General features: G+C 39.8%; 1 protein-coding gene across 1 annotated transcript; it reads left to right on the top strand.

The window, feature by feature from the left end:
* The first annotated feature begins 294 nt into the window (after positions 1-294).
* On the top strand, positions 295-6,746 carry LOC104279168 (cell death activator CIDE-A-like). Its single transcript, XM_009876358.1, has 5 exons — positions 295-332; positions 486-640; positions 825-973; positions 3,204-3,385; positions 6,614-6,746. The coding sequence occupies exons 1-5, from the start codon at positions 295-297 to the stop codon at positions 6,744-6,746; spliced, it is 657 nt and encodes a 218-aa protein (XP_009874660.1).
* The last annotated feature ends 5,693 nt before the right edge of the window (positions 6,747-12,439 follow it).

The following is a 12,439-nucleotide window of genomic DNA, read 5'->3' as shown; positions in this document are numbered from 1 at the left end:
AGCTCCATTTGTGTTATGCTATGTATTTTGAACATAGATAATACATTCAATCTTCCTAAAGCAAACTCATATCTTAAATAATTAATTGAAAGTAGTCTTGTGTATTATCTCATTGAGTATTTATCTTGCAGGTAGAGAGAATGATCTAAGTGGCTGAATGCAGTAAAAGCTACTGCCTTTCTAATTCAATGTTAAAGCCTTCCAGCCTCATTGTAGCTGTGATTCTTGGCATCAGCTGAGCTACAGGTGGCTCACATCTGCTTGAAATGTTTTTAATTTTAGAAGTGTTTTCAAATGTCACTGGCAAGAGAAAGCTCAGAGACAATGTATCTGTAGGGCTATGTAGTGTTTAGTTTGAAAGCAGGCTCCACAAGTGTAATTTTACCTGAGAATTACTTATATAATGTGCTCACATCATTGAGCTCAACAATACTTCCTCTCACAGTACTTGACATGACTGAATGCTGAATTTTTGTTCGTCTTAGATCTTTGGTATCCATGGGAGCATCTATGGGAGCAGTAACAAAACAGACCCTGTTCCCTCCTCTCATGCCTGCAGGGCGACCTTTTCGTGTGTCAAATGCCTCCCGAAGCAGCCGGAAGGGAATTGTTGCAAGCAGTCTGCAAGAGCTCATCAGCATTTCCTGCTCTGCCTGAAACTTGGTGAAGTGCAAGTATTGCAGAAAGGCAACCCATAGGCTCTTTGAAAAATCATTACTGGGGAAATTCAGGAGAATATGTCAGATAAGCAAGTCTTGGCATTAAATGATGGGTCCTTTTTTGAATGCTAAAATCTAATGTGTTGGGGTTGTTGGTTTTTTTTCAGACTTTGGATGCCTTCCTTATATCTGCTGGAATAGTTACTCTGGTTTTGGAGGAAGATGGAACGGTTGTAGACACAGAAGAGTTCTTCAATTCCCTGGATGACAATACACACTTCATGATTCTGGAAAAAGGACAGAAATGGACACAAGTAAGTGTTGACTATCTGTCTCTCATTTGAATAGAAGTGAATGGGAGAATGTATGTGGCTACTAAAATTATTGGAAAGTAGGGGGAAGGGGAAGAAAACTTCTTCTAAAGAAAGCAAGGCATCAGCTCCTTGTTGAGCCTTCCTGGATGACAAATTAAGGTTGGTGGGTTTTGTTTGATTGGTTTTGTGTGGTTGATTTTGTTTGGCTGATTTTTTTGTCCTTTGCTTGGACGTAGAACTGTTGACAAAGATCTGCCAAGAATTGAAATGAAACATTACGACTGAAAAATAATTGTAGAGGAAATCTCTTGCTTTTGAAGAGCCTCAGAAATAACTTTGTTCTTATGTCTTTTTGTCACACAAAGAAAATTAGGACTTTGACTACATGAAGTTAAAATACAGTGTCTTTAAATGTTACTTTTTAAAGATGGGAAAAAGTGCCCCAAATTAAGTAATGTAAACCAAGTTTTGCCTTTTGAATGCAGTGATGGTTTAGTTAAGGTTAGAAAAATGCTTGTATTTAATCTTGCAAAAAGCTAAAAGTTGTCATAAAAATCTAATGTTAGTCTACATGCTTCAAGATATTTTAAGAACTATTATGATTGGCTAGCTTTGGCTTTCTAATTGTATCACCTCAGCATTCAGTTTGTGGTTTAGTGAGGAAATAGTCATCTGTACATTAATAAGATAAGAGTTCAACTCCTAATTGCCTTTCCATGAAATTGTTGTTACTAGAAAGCTAGCATCAAATTTCTTCTACCAGCTGCAGAGCTAGCTGAGGAGTTGTAAACAAGCCTACCATTCTTCTCTTTGTACATGGATGGCTTGATCATGTGGACTCATTTTCTCAGTCTCCTGTTGCAGTGGGTGCAGTTTATACATCTTTCCCCAAGACACCTCACTGGCTTATCAATCTGATGCATCTGGGCCATGACCCCCAAGAGCAGGAAAGAAGTTGTAGCCAGGGTGTGACTCTGCCTTACACCTTTCCTCTCTGCCCTGTATCCTGTCTGGCATGGCAGCAGGACAAGCTTGTATGCGGCCTCTCTTCAGGATGTGCTGAATGACAGCAGGACTACTACAGCTTCACAGATTATCTGGGATGTAGCTCTGTCATGCTTTATCCAAATATTCTGGGTGCTAATGGGGGTGTGGGGAGGATATGCTACCAAGCATACCAACTACTTGTACATGTCCAAAACCGTTGTTGACAGGGGGCCCTGTTGCTGAAACTCAGAGGCTATCGAAATAAAACAGGCATAAAATTGCTGGCTAATGATATACTAAAGTGTTCAACTTGGTCTGGCTTATCATTGCACTGTCTGAATGCTGGGGTGACAAGTACAAAAAAAGCCCAGTCTTACACAACTTTATTGCTTCATTTAGCATGCAGAATCCAGCTTGCCGCCTGCGCAAGTTGTTAACCTTCAGCGGAATGTGCTGAGCAGAGTATCTCATGTATCCACTAGATGTCTCTGTAAATAAAGATGTCTCCCTTACACTGTTTTCATTTTTTTTCTTGAAGCAGCCATCCTAAAAGCATCACTGTCAGCTCCGAAGCAGACAAGGGCTGCTTTCAATAAAGAGGGTGGAATTAAGGTGGAAGATGACTTTATACACTCCTCCTCCTTTGCTTTTTCTCTTAACTCAGTATTAAACCCTAGGCCTAATCAGTACTGGTTCCCTCCCCATGTCACTCTTTTTGTTATGAGCCAGGATTTGAAATGAGGACCTAACTTTTCACAGATGTCACCTTTGCAGCTATCTCTAAAAGTTTTCATTAGTATTGCATTCCTTCCTAAATGGAAGGACCCAATGTAATCCTGGTTATTTGGTGGCCTGTTTCAGTGTGGACTAACTGCTGCCTCAGCTAGCAGCTGGAACATAGCAGGATAACTAAATGACAAGAACACTGCCCAGTGACATTAGCTGTGACTTCAGTATACTCTGAAGAAGAAGCTCTATTACAGGAAAGAAAGATTTGGGAGGTGGTATGTCACTAGAACATCTGGAATAGCTGCAGAAGGCTGGTCAGGACTTGAACAAAATTACTTAAGCTATAGACTTGCTTTTCTCTGCTAATGCTTTTAATTCCAGTTTAGAATTGATTGAGAACTGGCTCCAAGACTGGAATAAGCAAGTTGCTTCTAAAAAGCTGCTCTATCAGTGATTGTGTTGCTGTAGTTTCCTTGCTCATGGTACAAAAACTCTCTTCCTCTTTTAAAATTAGATGAGAAATGCGGTTGCCACTGTAAGACAAAAGAAGAAAATGGGAGTAGCAAACATCACATTTGATCTGTACAAGCTGAACCCTAAGGATTTTATTGGCTGTCTAAACATCAAGGCGACCTTCTATGAGATCTACTCTATCTCATATGATATCAAGTGTATGGGAGCAAAAAGCATATTGCGGTAAGTGTGTTTCCACTACTGATCAGTAGTATGCATTAATGTAAAAATGCTTATTGGTTCTGTGAAGCAAGTGTATTCATAAGCTTATTATTTATATTAATTCTATTATTTCTATTAATTAATTTCTAATTACTGCTATTAATTTCTATTATTTCTATTAATGAGCTTATTATTTCTATGAATATATGACCAATATGCTGAATCTTCCTTTGTAAGCTGGACAGCTGACTTGTGAAAACTTACTATAGCCTTTTATTGTGGAATCTTAGATTTCTCCAAGGCAAAAATCTTATCAACTTATCTTGCAAGGATGTAGATAGAATCTCTTTGTTTTCCTGGGATTTCCCCAGATTTCTTTGACTTGTTTGAAGAATGCAGGAGGCTGAGGAAGAAGCATCTGACTTTGAAGGGGAGCTTCAAGGGGATGAAATGAGAGGAATTTGAGATCTAATGGCAGGGGTCTTAAAGCTTGCTCAGACTTTACAATACTTGGCTGTTAAATTCACCACCTGACTACATGGAGGCAGAGGAAAATAGAAGAGATATTACACTCTCTGCTATCTTGATATGAATTTGTCATCTGTAGTTAAGATTGTGATGCCATTGTTTTTAAGCCTGGTCTCTGAGGAAACTAATGGAGCCTAACAAAGAACAGTCTCCTGCAGGACTCATCTGTGCTGGGTTGTGAGTTTGGTAGGACTGGCTTTTTGGGAAATGCTGTCTTATGCGGAGGCAAAAGAATACCTGTCCTGTCCACTGCTTTCTATTGAAAGTTTGTTGGAAGTCTGTGCCTTGTCAAAACCAGTCGTGTTCTGCTCTGGTTGAAGGAAACTTCTTTGAAGATGTCTGAAGAGACTCCATACTTTGACAGCTGTTTAAGCTGCAGCCCTGAATTTCTTTCAAGTTCTGATTGAGACACAATGATGCAATGTTGCTGCTTTTTATTACTTGAGGACTAGATCTGCTCTGTACATAACAGACAGATGTATATGCTGTAAGTGAGGTTTTCACTTCCCCTGAGCAACTTGTAGTCTTTAGTATGAAGTCTTCAAATAGTCCCTTGTCTCATGATGCAGGTATTAAGCACTGTAATGTTAATCTTGTTCCCTATCTTCCAATCTGACTAACTCTCCCACTCTACTTAGGTGGTCTCTTGCTTAATCTTTTAGGCTACAGCTGGTATGATTATAGATGAGGTTCCACTCTCATTATGCTACAGAGATTATCCAGCTATATGCTATGGCCACCTGTAGCACTGGCTTCATTAGGGTTTCTTCAAAGCAAAGATTTACCCCTGAACAGCTGCACTCCTCCAGTTCCTGTTTAAGTCTCTTGAGCCAGAACAAACTCTAATTTCTGACAGTTTGCTGTGGAGATGAGTATCAGCACTGGAACTTGCACTGCTAAGGAGAGTTTGAAGTGACAATTCCGCCTCCCTGCCAACATGGGGCAGCTGGTGAGAAAGAAGCTGGCAAACAGCTGAAGTAGCTGTGGAATTCTTCTGGAATCACTGTTAGGTTATTGAGTTGAGCCGTAAGGGAAGTGCCAGTGTCAGGGTGAGAAAACCGTCTGCTGTTAGCAAAGGACAGGGGTGACAGAAGAGGTAATCTTTGGTAGTCTTGAACAGAACAGTGAGACAGCCTGCCTCAACTCGCTGTTGAAATTGGAGGCAGACAACGTTAAGTTCTTGGAGTAGTCCCTCCGCTAACGATTTCCAGACTGCTAACTCTGATGCCCCCTCTCTGAGCCCACCTGTGGAGTGTGAAGGGAAGGGACTTTAAAATGCTGCAGTTGTTCAGCACTGGGAGAGGCTTGAAGCCTGCCAGGTCTTGTTAGTGCATTTCCCCAACGGTTTTCCCGGTAGCGTCCAACAGAAGGATCAAATGTCCGGTTCAACAAATAACTTGCTCCATGGCTTAAGTAACAACTGCTTTCATGTGCAAGTGACACACTGCAGCTGCTCAAAAACTTGGTACCAGGTGCAGCTGTAAAGCTCCTTGGTCTATACTGTCTGGTCAAGGGAAGGACCTACTGCAATAGCATATGTGTAGGGAGCATGAATAAGGGTACAGTGTTTTTTGAACGCTTCCCAGCCTCTGAACATAGGGTATTTTACTCTTTTGAAGCATTGGATTTTGATTGCAAACTTTCTTTCATCATAGCAGACAAAAATGAATTTGTATGAAGAAGACATTGCCTCCTCTGCTAGAGCTCAAAGGAGAAGTGAATAATACCAGAGGGTTCACAGCTGCATGTTTTCTGAGACAGGAATTCAGAAAATCTTCCCCCTTTTTTGCAGAAGAGGAAGGCTGGTCTGGTTTCTGTATCTTCAGAAACTGGTCCCTTTCCAGTTTTGGAATGTTCTCAATTCTTGTGTACCACTTCCCCAGTGCCTCAGCTTCATACTTGTGAGGATGTACTTAACTTTTGGGGGCTGAAACTTGAATATAGCTCTTAATATTGATGTTCCTGTTGTTTCTTGGAGAACTGAAGGAAAACACAGCAATAATTAAGTTGAATAAACGACCATTCAAATATGATGATGTCTTCTCCCCCGCGATCCTGTAGTGATCCACAATTTATATTGTAGACCACTGCTGCTTATCCAATCATAGTTTATGGATCTGTACTGATTCTCACACTGAATTATATATTTGAATGCTGATACTCACTAAATCTTAAAAAAAAATAGTTGTGAACTGAGAGGTTTTTAAGGCTTGCAGCTTGGACAGCATTAATTTTCCTGGCTTCAACTGTTTTGCTGTTGGGCATCCACTGTAATGTGATTGCTCAGCTGCAGATCTAATCAAGTTTGATCTTAGCTTGGAGACACATGCAGTGTTGTGTTAGTGAATGGCCTAAAGGTGAGATGCAAGGTGGATTCATGCTGCAGGAATGTTGCTAGGCTCCCAGGCAAAGCTGTCTGCAGTGGTGCTCTGGTAGTTTGAGTAGTTTGTCTTTGCAGGAGGCCTATAAATACCTGGCAGGATGACAGCCTCCTTTGTTAAATATGTGTTCTGGTCAGTAGTTTTCTGTTAATCAATGGCCACGGAAGTGTTTTTTCTAAAGAAGGTACCAAAATGATCAGCTTCTCAGAAGTGAGAAGGAATGAGAGAGTTCTTAAATATATCTGCATTATTCATCCTAAAGGTGTTGTGGGTGGGGAGAAAGAAGTAATGTCATCTTGCTCATGATTTATTTGTTTTAAACAAATGGCTTTTCTTCTAGGAAAGTGCTTCAGCTAATATCTCATGCAGCACAGATAACTGGACAGTTTCTTCTCTATACTGGAACATATATGTTGCAGTTGATGGGTGAATATGATGAAGATGGCACGTGTACAAGATCAAGGCGGGAATAGTGAGCACAGCTGCACTTCTGATATCGGATCCTTTTGCTTAAAGACATTCTCTTGCCCAGTTTGATTGTAATGATGTTATAGTAGAGGGATGTCCACTGATGTGAACTAACATTTTTCTTTTTCCCATTTGGGAATGCTTGTAGGCCTTAGTCATAAAATAAGTGTTTGGTGTTCACAGGCTCTTAACACAGCGAAAGGATGGGTGCCTAATATCTGAAAACTGAGCAAAAGGCGAGAGGGCAGATTTTTACTCCAGCAACTCAAAATGGATACTAAGTACATTTGGAAACCTGCATGCTTTGTAATGAATGGAATATTTCTTGCACTGTTCAAAATACAGTCTGGTGGTTTTGTATTTTTTTTTCACGGCTGCCTACTTGCCTTCTGAACAGACTGAGCTGTAAGACTGAGGGGTGGAGTGGAGGCTGTTGTTTTTTGGTTTTAATCCTTAGCAGTGCTGGTATTAGTGCCCAACTGGCAAAAAGGTGAAGTGTACTAAGTTACTCCTACTAACAATGGAACTATACAATACAACTGAATCCTGGTTCAGTGGCTGACTATTCTCATGAAGTCTAATTGGAGAAAGTGCAACTACTAAGCAGAAGCTTAAAATTTAGCCTTACTTCCCTTAAAACAAGTAAACCCATTTCATTATATCTCTTTATATTGTTCTTCAAAACTACAGAAAGCTTAGGTTAGTTTAGCTCATTTTTCCAGATGAAGAACCTTATATTTCTTTGATGGATCTGATGTTCAGTTCTGCCTGAACCACTGAATGATTTGTCATAGTTTTATGAATATGGTTTGTAAGCAACTGCTGAAGCTCTCTTCAGGGATTAAACTATCACTTTTTTTTTTCTCTTCAGTTACAAATTAACACTACATCCCAAGTTGTACTTGATGTACATGTAAGAGATGCTGGATTTTGATGTCTCTGTTCAGGGGAGAGCAGCGGAATATGATCTAGTCTTGTGTAACATACATACGCTCTAAACTGCATATTTGCAGTTTTATGCTCTCCCAAGACAAACTGTATGAAAAGACAAATTTTTTAATCCTTAGGTAGCATTGTCCATAATGTTTTCTACAGTATAGAGAACTGATAGCCTGACCAGCTTCCAGCATGCTTTTCCTTAGCAGTGTAGAAAACTGGAAAATGAGTAGTGTTAGTCATCTTGTGTCAAAATACAAACTAAAGAGCCTGACTTTGGTTGTTCATAGGTGTGGGTCTTGAGATTTTACTTTGCTTGCTCATGAAGAATTTTACTAAGTTGTTACATTCTTGCTTAAGACTGAAAGCTGTTAAGGAGACAGCAGATACAGGTAAATGTGTCTGAACTAACAGCAGGTGTCACCTAGGAAGAGAAGCTCTTGTGACAGAGTGAACATGTCAGGCAGGGGAAGAAAGCAGTGGGAGCAAAAGGGAAAAGGCTAATGTGGACCTTACAGTGCTTGCTGTGCCTCTGCTGAAGACAGGAATCTATTAACTGTGGCTCCACTGCATGAATCAGTTAGAAGAAAACTTAATCTGCTAAAAGAGGAGCAGGTGAACGCAAAAGACCAAGCATCATGGTTGGTGGGATCTCTTACTGGACAGCTGGGTCACAGAATCACAGAATTGCCTAGATTGGAAAAGACCTTTAAGATCATTGAGTCCAATCATTAACCTAACACTGAGAAGTTATTTGATAAAGATGTTAAAAAGAACTGGCCCTGGTACTGAGCCCAGGGGAACACCTGATGGGCTGTCAACTATTCACTTCAAACATCACTAATATATGGGAATATGGCTCTTGCTTTTATCTGCAAATTTCATCTTCATATGCTGATTTTTGCCTTCCCTTTATGGATGTGACTTAGCCATCTGAAGCTGTGTCTTTCAGATCACCATTGTGATGAAAAGCAGCCTAAATCCAAGTGTTAAAGAGACTGATGGACACAAGTTTGGAAGGTCTCTCCCTGTCGCTTTAGTAATGGTAGAGAGCTAACAAAAAACATGGGTTTTTTCCTAGTTTCTGTTGTTTCTCATCTCCTTCTGAGTGTTTGCTGGAGGAGAGGGGAGGGCAAACTGCTCCAGACAGGGGGGAGGACTGGTTCTTTCCTAATTTCTCACAGGGAAGAATGCCTGTAGCTTGCAGCACTGTTTAGGTTCTATCAGAAGAAAACAATCTGTTCTGTGAGTAATGAGAAAGAGGTTCTATTAAAATGGAAACTTTGTACTTAATCTGTATTATTCTCGACACTGCTCTCTCCAATGATTGTTGCCATGATAACTGTTGGCCAAAGGGTTTCTACCGCCATGAAGGAACTACATTTAACTGAGGCAGTGTAAGGACTTTGTCATCACTTCTTTCAGCTAGGGACCATATATTCTATTAAATGCACCTCTTGAAAGAAAACTCTGTGTAATGCTCCTAAGAATATTTATGTTGCTAATGGTGGGAGCACGAACATTAAAAAAAAAAAATCCAAAACCCAAACAAACAAAAAAACCCTCACCAAACCAAACCATCTTGCATAGTTTGATATTGCTTTGTGTCAGTTGCCTCTTTAACATCTGTAATACAAAAGCTTTTGTATTACACAAGTCTGAATTGTGCAGATCTCAAATTCCAGCCTTTTGCAGCCAGAGGCAATTGTTACAGAACTAAGACTCTATAGTTTCCAGTGGCACTATCTGAGAACCTAACATGACCTAAAATGTTAACTCTGTATGAATTTGCAATGTTTTTAAGCAGCTGCTGCTTTGACAGCTTAACACTTAAAATTTGAGCTGCCAAAGGTCATGTGAGCTGCGAAGTCTCCATCTCAGAGAATCTTCCTCTAATTCAAAATGCAAACAGCTGACAAAGTAACTCAGCTTTGATTTTTTTTTTTTTTTTTCAAATGAGAGAATAAGTATCTGAAATTGTTTCATTGCTTCTGAATTTGGGGTTTGCCACAGGCTTAGTATTTGGGTGATGATATTTGTTACTGCATCAGCTTTTTTCCAAAGTTTTGGCTTTGGGTCAAACTGGAGTAGTTTGTAATTCTCTGAGTTGGAGCCAGCTTGCTTTTTTTAATTATTATTTTATTTTTTTAACTAGACTGCTTAGGGAGCATAACTTTTACTTCAGCTGTATGTGGTACACAGCAGAGAACAACTTCAGCAATTATCTACCAGAAAATTATATATGCATAGTGTACAATATCTAGCAAGAGACAGAAAAACTAAAAGGACAGGCTCTTAAATGCAGGTATGTAGACAAGTTAGCTTTTCTACTTGACGTTTTTAGCTTTAATATTTCTTTTTATAAACTCAGTTAATCTGCAGTCATTACTGCTGCAGTCAAGGCTAATAGCAGTGACGTGTCGAAGGTACGAAACATATTTACTGCCTCCGTGTTTGCACTGGCGCTTTTTGCCTGTTGCTTTGCATCACTTACTAACAATGCACCAAGTCATACTCTCTAGTTACCAAAAAAGGAATTTTCACTGAAGTGCTCAATCTTGTTGACTCAGGCACTGTTCATGTTCTGCAAGCAAAACAAAGTTTGTGACTGGAATGAAGAATCTAGTAGCTTTTATGTGTGTGCAATTTATGATTACTTCACTTCCTTCCTTTCATAAACCCATGATGTTGTTGCTTCCCTGCACCTTCTTATTCTTTCAAGAGAAACAGAATTACAAGATCCTCTGTCCAGGGGCTGAGGAAAAAGCAAGGTCTGAATTCCTTAGACTATTTGGAATATGCTCTAGGAAACATCCTGAATTCCTTCCCTTCTCTGCAGGGAAAAGGAAAATAAGATTTCGATTTAAAGAAAAGAAAATAGGATTTTCAGCTGAAAATTTTTTCAGTACAGTGAATAGAGAGGTAGATGTTCACAATTTAGGAAATGTTGGTAATTCTGAATATTAACTGTGAATGTAACTACATATAATCATTTGTAACTAACTAGAATTATAATTCTAAATCAGTTCAGCATGCTTCTTCCTGAGGTAGCACTTGAACTATAGGAACAAGCTTCTTTAAGTAAAAAGACAACCAAATTTAAAACCAAAGTACTAAGTATTTATAGTAATGAAGATTACTGTTTTGCTAAGGGAAAAGATAGTATTTTACCAGTTCACAATTATCAAGCTCAGTAGTTTAACTTGCTATGAAAATTGAGATGGGTGAGAATTATGTGTCAGCGATGGCAATATTTTCTGATGCGTGGTGCCAATCTTAAGGAACACTGTCCATGAATAAATAAAATCAAATAGTGGTTTTGGATGTCGTCTGTTAATTTCCAGAATAACTTATTCTTGAAATAATCATGAATGTTAGTGGATCTCATGCTCTGGCACAGAGGGTTTCCAAATGCTGCACTGTGGCAGTGAAGTAACTGTATGCAATTATGTGGCTCTAAACTCTAAACTCTTTACTCTGCCTCCTCACTTTCTGGCCTCAGAGAAACCATGCAAACTGTGTTTCCTTTTCATGCAAAAGGAATGCCTTCCTCCATCTTTTACCAAAGCTGCAAAAGTCTACAAACTACTGAGTACAGGGCTTTGGCAATTGCTGACTTTCAGTAAATACTGTAAGGATTCTTTTATAATGCCTCACTAAAACTTCTCGTAGTCATTTGTCTAAAGATACAATAATACTGGGAAATATGAATTTAGTGAAATATTAGATTTGTCTAGCTCAGGTTAACTTAGTCTTCAGGAGGAATAACATTGGTTTAACGCACTTCAATCTACGAAGTACATCCCATAGCTTCAGGGACAGTTTTGCAGAGCTTGGCTACTGAGCAGTTCCTCCCTCGTGGGAGAACCAAGGTCTGATTTCTTGTTTTGGAAAAGCATAAACTAGCACTGTATTGAGTTTAGCAGGAAGGTGTTGGCAGTGGGGGGCTCTGTAAGCAGAGACCTCTGCATTGTACAGAGCTGCTTCCACCTGGCTCCAAAATGAAGCCACTGTTGCCCAAAGCTGAGTCCTTCAGTCAAGTTGGTGGTGCTTCTGTGGAAACATATTTAAGAGAACACTGAGGAAAAAATGTGAAAGAAACAGCACTGCAGACACCAAGATCAGAAAAAGGAAGGAGAGGAGGTGTTCCAGGTGCTGCAACAGAGCTTTTCCTGCAGCCCGTTGAGGACCACAATAGAGAAGAACAGGCTTCTGGCAAGAGGAGCCCACACAGGAGTAGATTTTCTGGCAGGACCTGTAGCCTGTGGAGGACCCGCACTGGAAGAGTCTGTTCTTGAAGGACTGTACCCCATGGAGAGGACCCACACTGAAGCAGTTCCTGAAAGACTCTGTCCTGCAGGAAGGGCCTACACTGGAACAGAGGGAAAGTGTAAGAAGAAGGGAGCAGCAGAGAGGAACTGTTGTTGACTGTACACTATCCCAATCCACCTGTACTGCAGGAGGTAGAAGGGCTGGGAATGAAAGAGTGAAGTTGAGCTTAGGAAGAAGGCATGGTGAGGAGGTGGTTTTTAGTTTTGTCTTTGTTTCTTACTATCCTACTTTATTTTTAATTGACAATAAATAATTTTCCTTGAGTCAAATTTATTTTGCTAGTGTTGGTAATTGGTGAGTAATCTTCCTCTCTTTATCTTGACCTACAAGCTTCATCTTATTTTCTCCCCATGTGGGAACCTGTCATATAGTAAAAATAAGCAAAAAACAAGCTGTATGTGCTATAGGTGACTGGTATAACTGGAAACAA

This window comes from Apaloderma vittatum, unplaced genomic scaffold (genome assembly GCF_000703405.1).
Source record: "Apaloderma vittatum isolate BGI_N311 unplaced genomic scaffold, ASM70340v1 scaffold12039, whole genome shotgun sequence".
Taxonomy (NCBI): domain Eukaryota; kingdom Metazoa; phylum Chordata; class Aves; order Trogoniformes; family Trogonidae; genus Apaloderma; species Apaloderma vittatum.
Note: the sequence above shows the minus strand (reverse complement) of the source record. Positions and strands in the feature narration are given on the sequence as shown.

Bases quoted from the DNA above. Each gene is read 5' to 3' on its own strand.
- LOC104279168 (XM_009876358.1), top strand. From the start codon at position 295: ATGTCACTGGCAAGAGAAAGCTCAGAGACAATGTATCT. The intron at 333-485 runs GTAGGGCTATGT...TGTTCGTCTTAG, and splicing joins AGCTCAGAGACAATGTATCT to ATCTTTGGTATCCATGGGAG. The intron at 641-824 runs TTTCCTGCTCTG...TGGTTTTTTTTC, and splicing joins TCTGCAAGAGCTCATCAGCA to AGACTTTGGATGCCTTCCTT.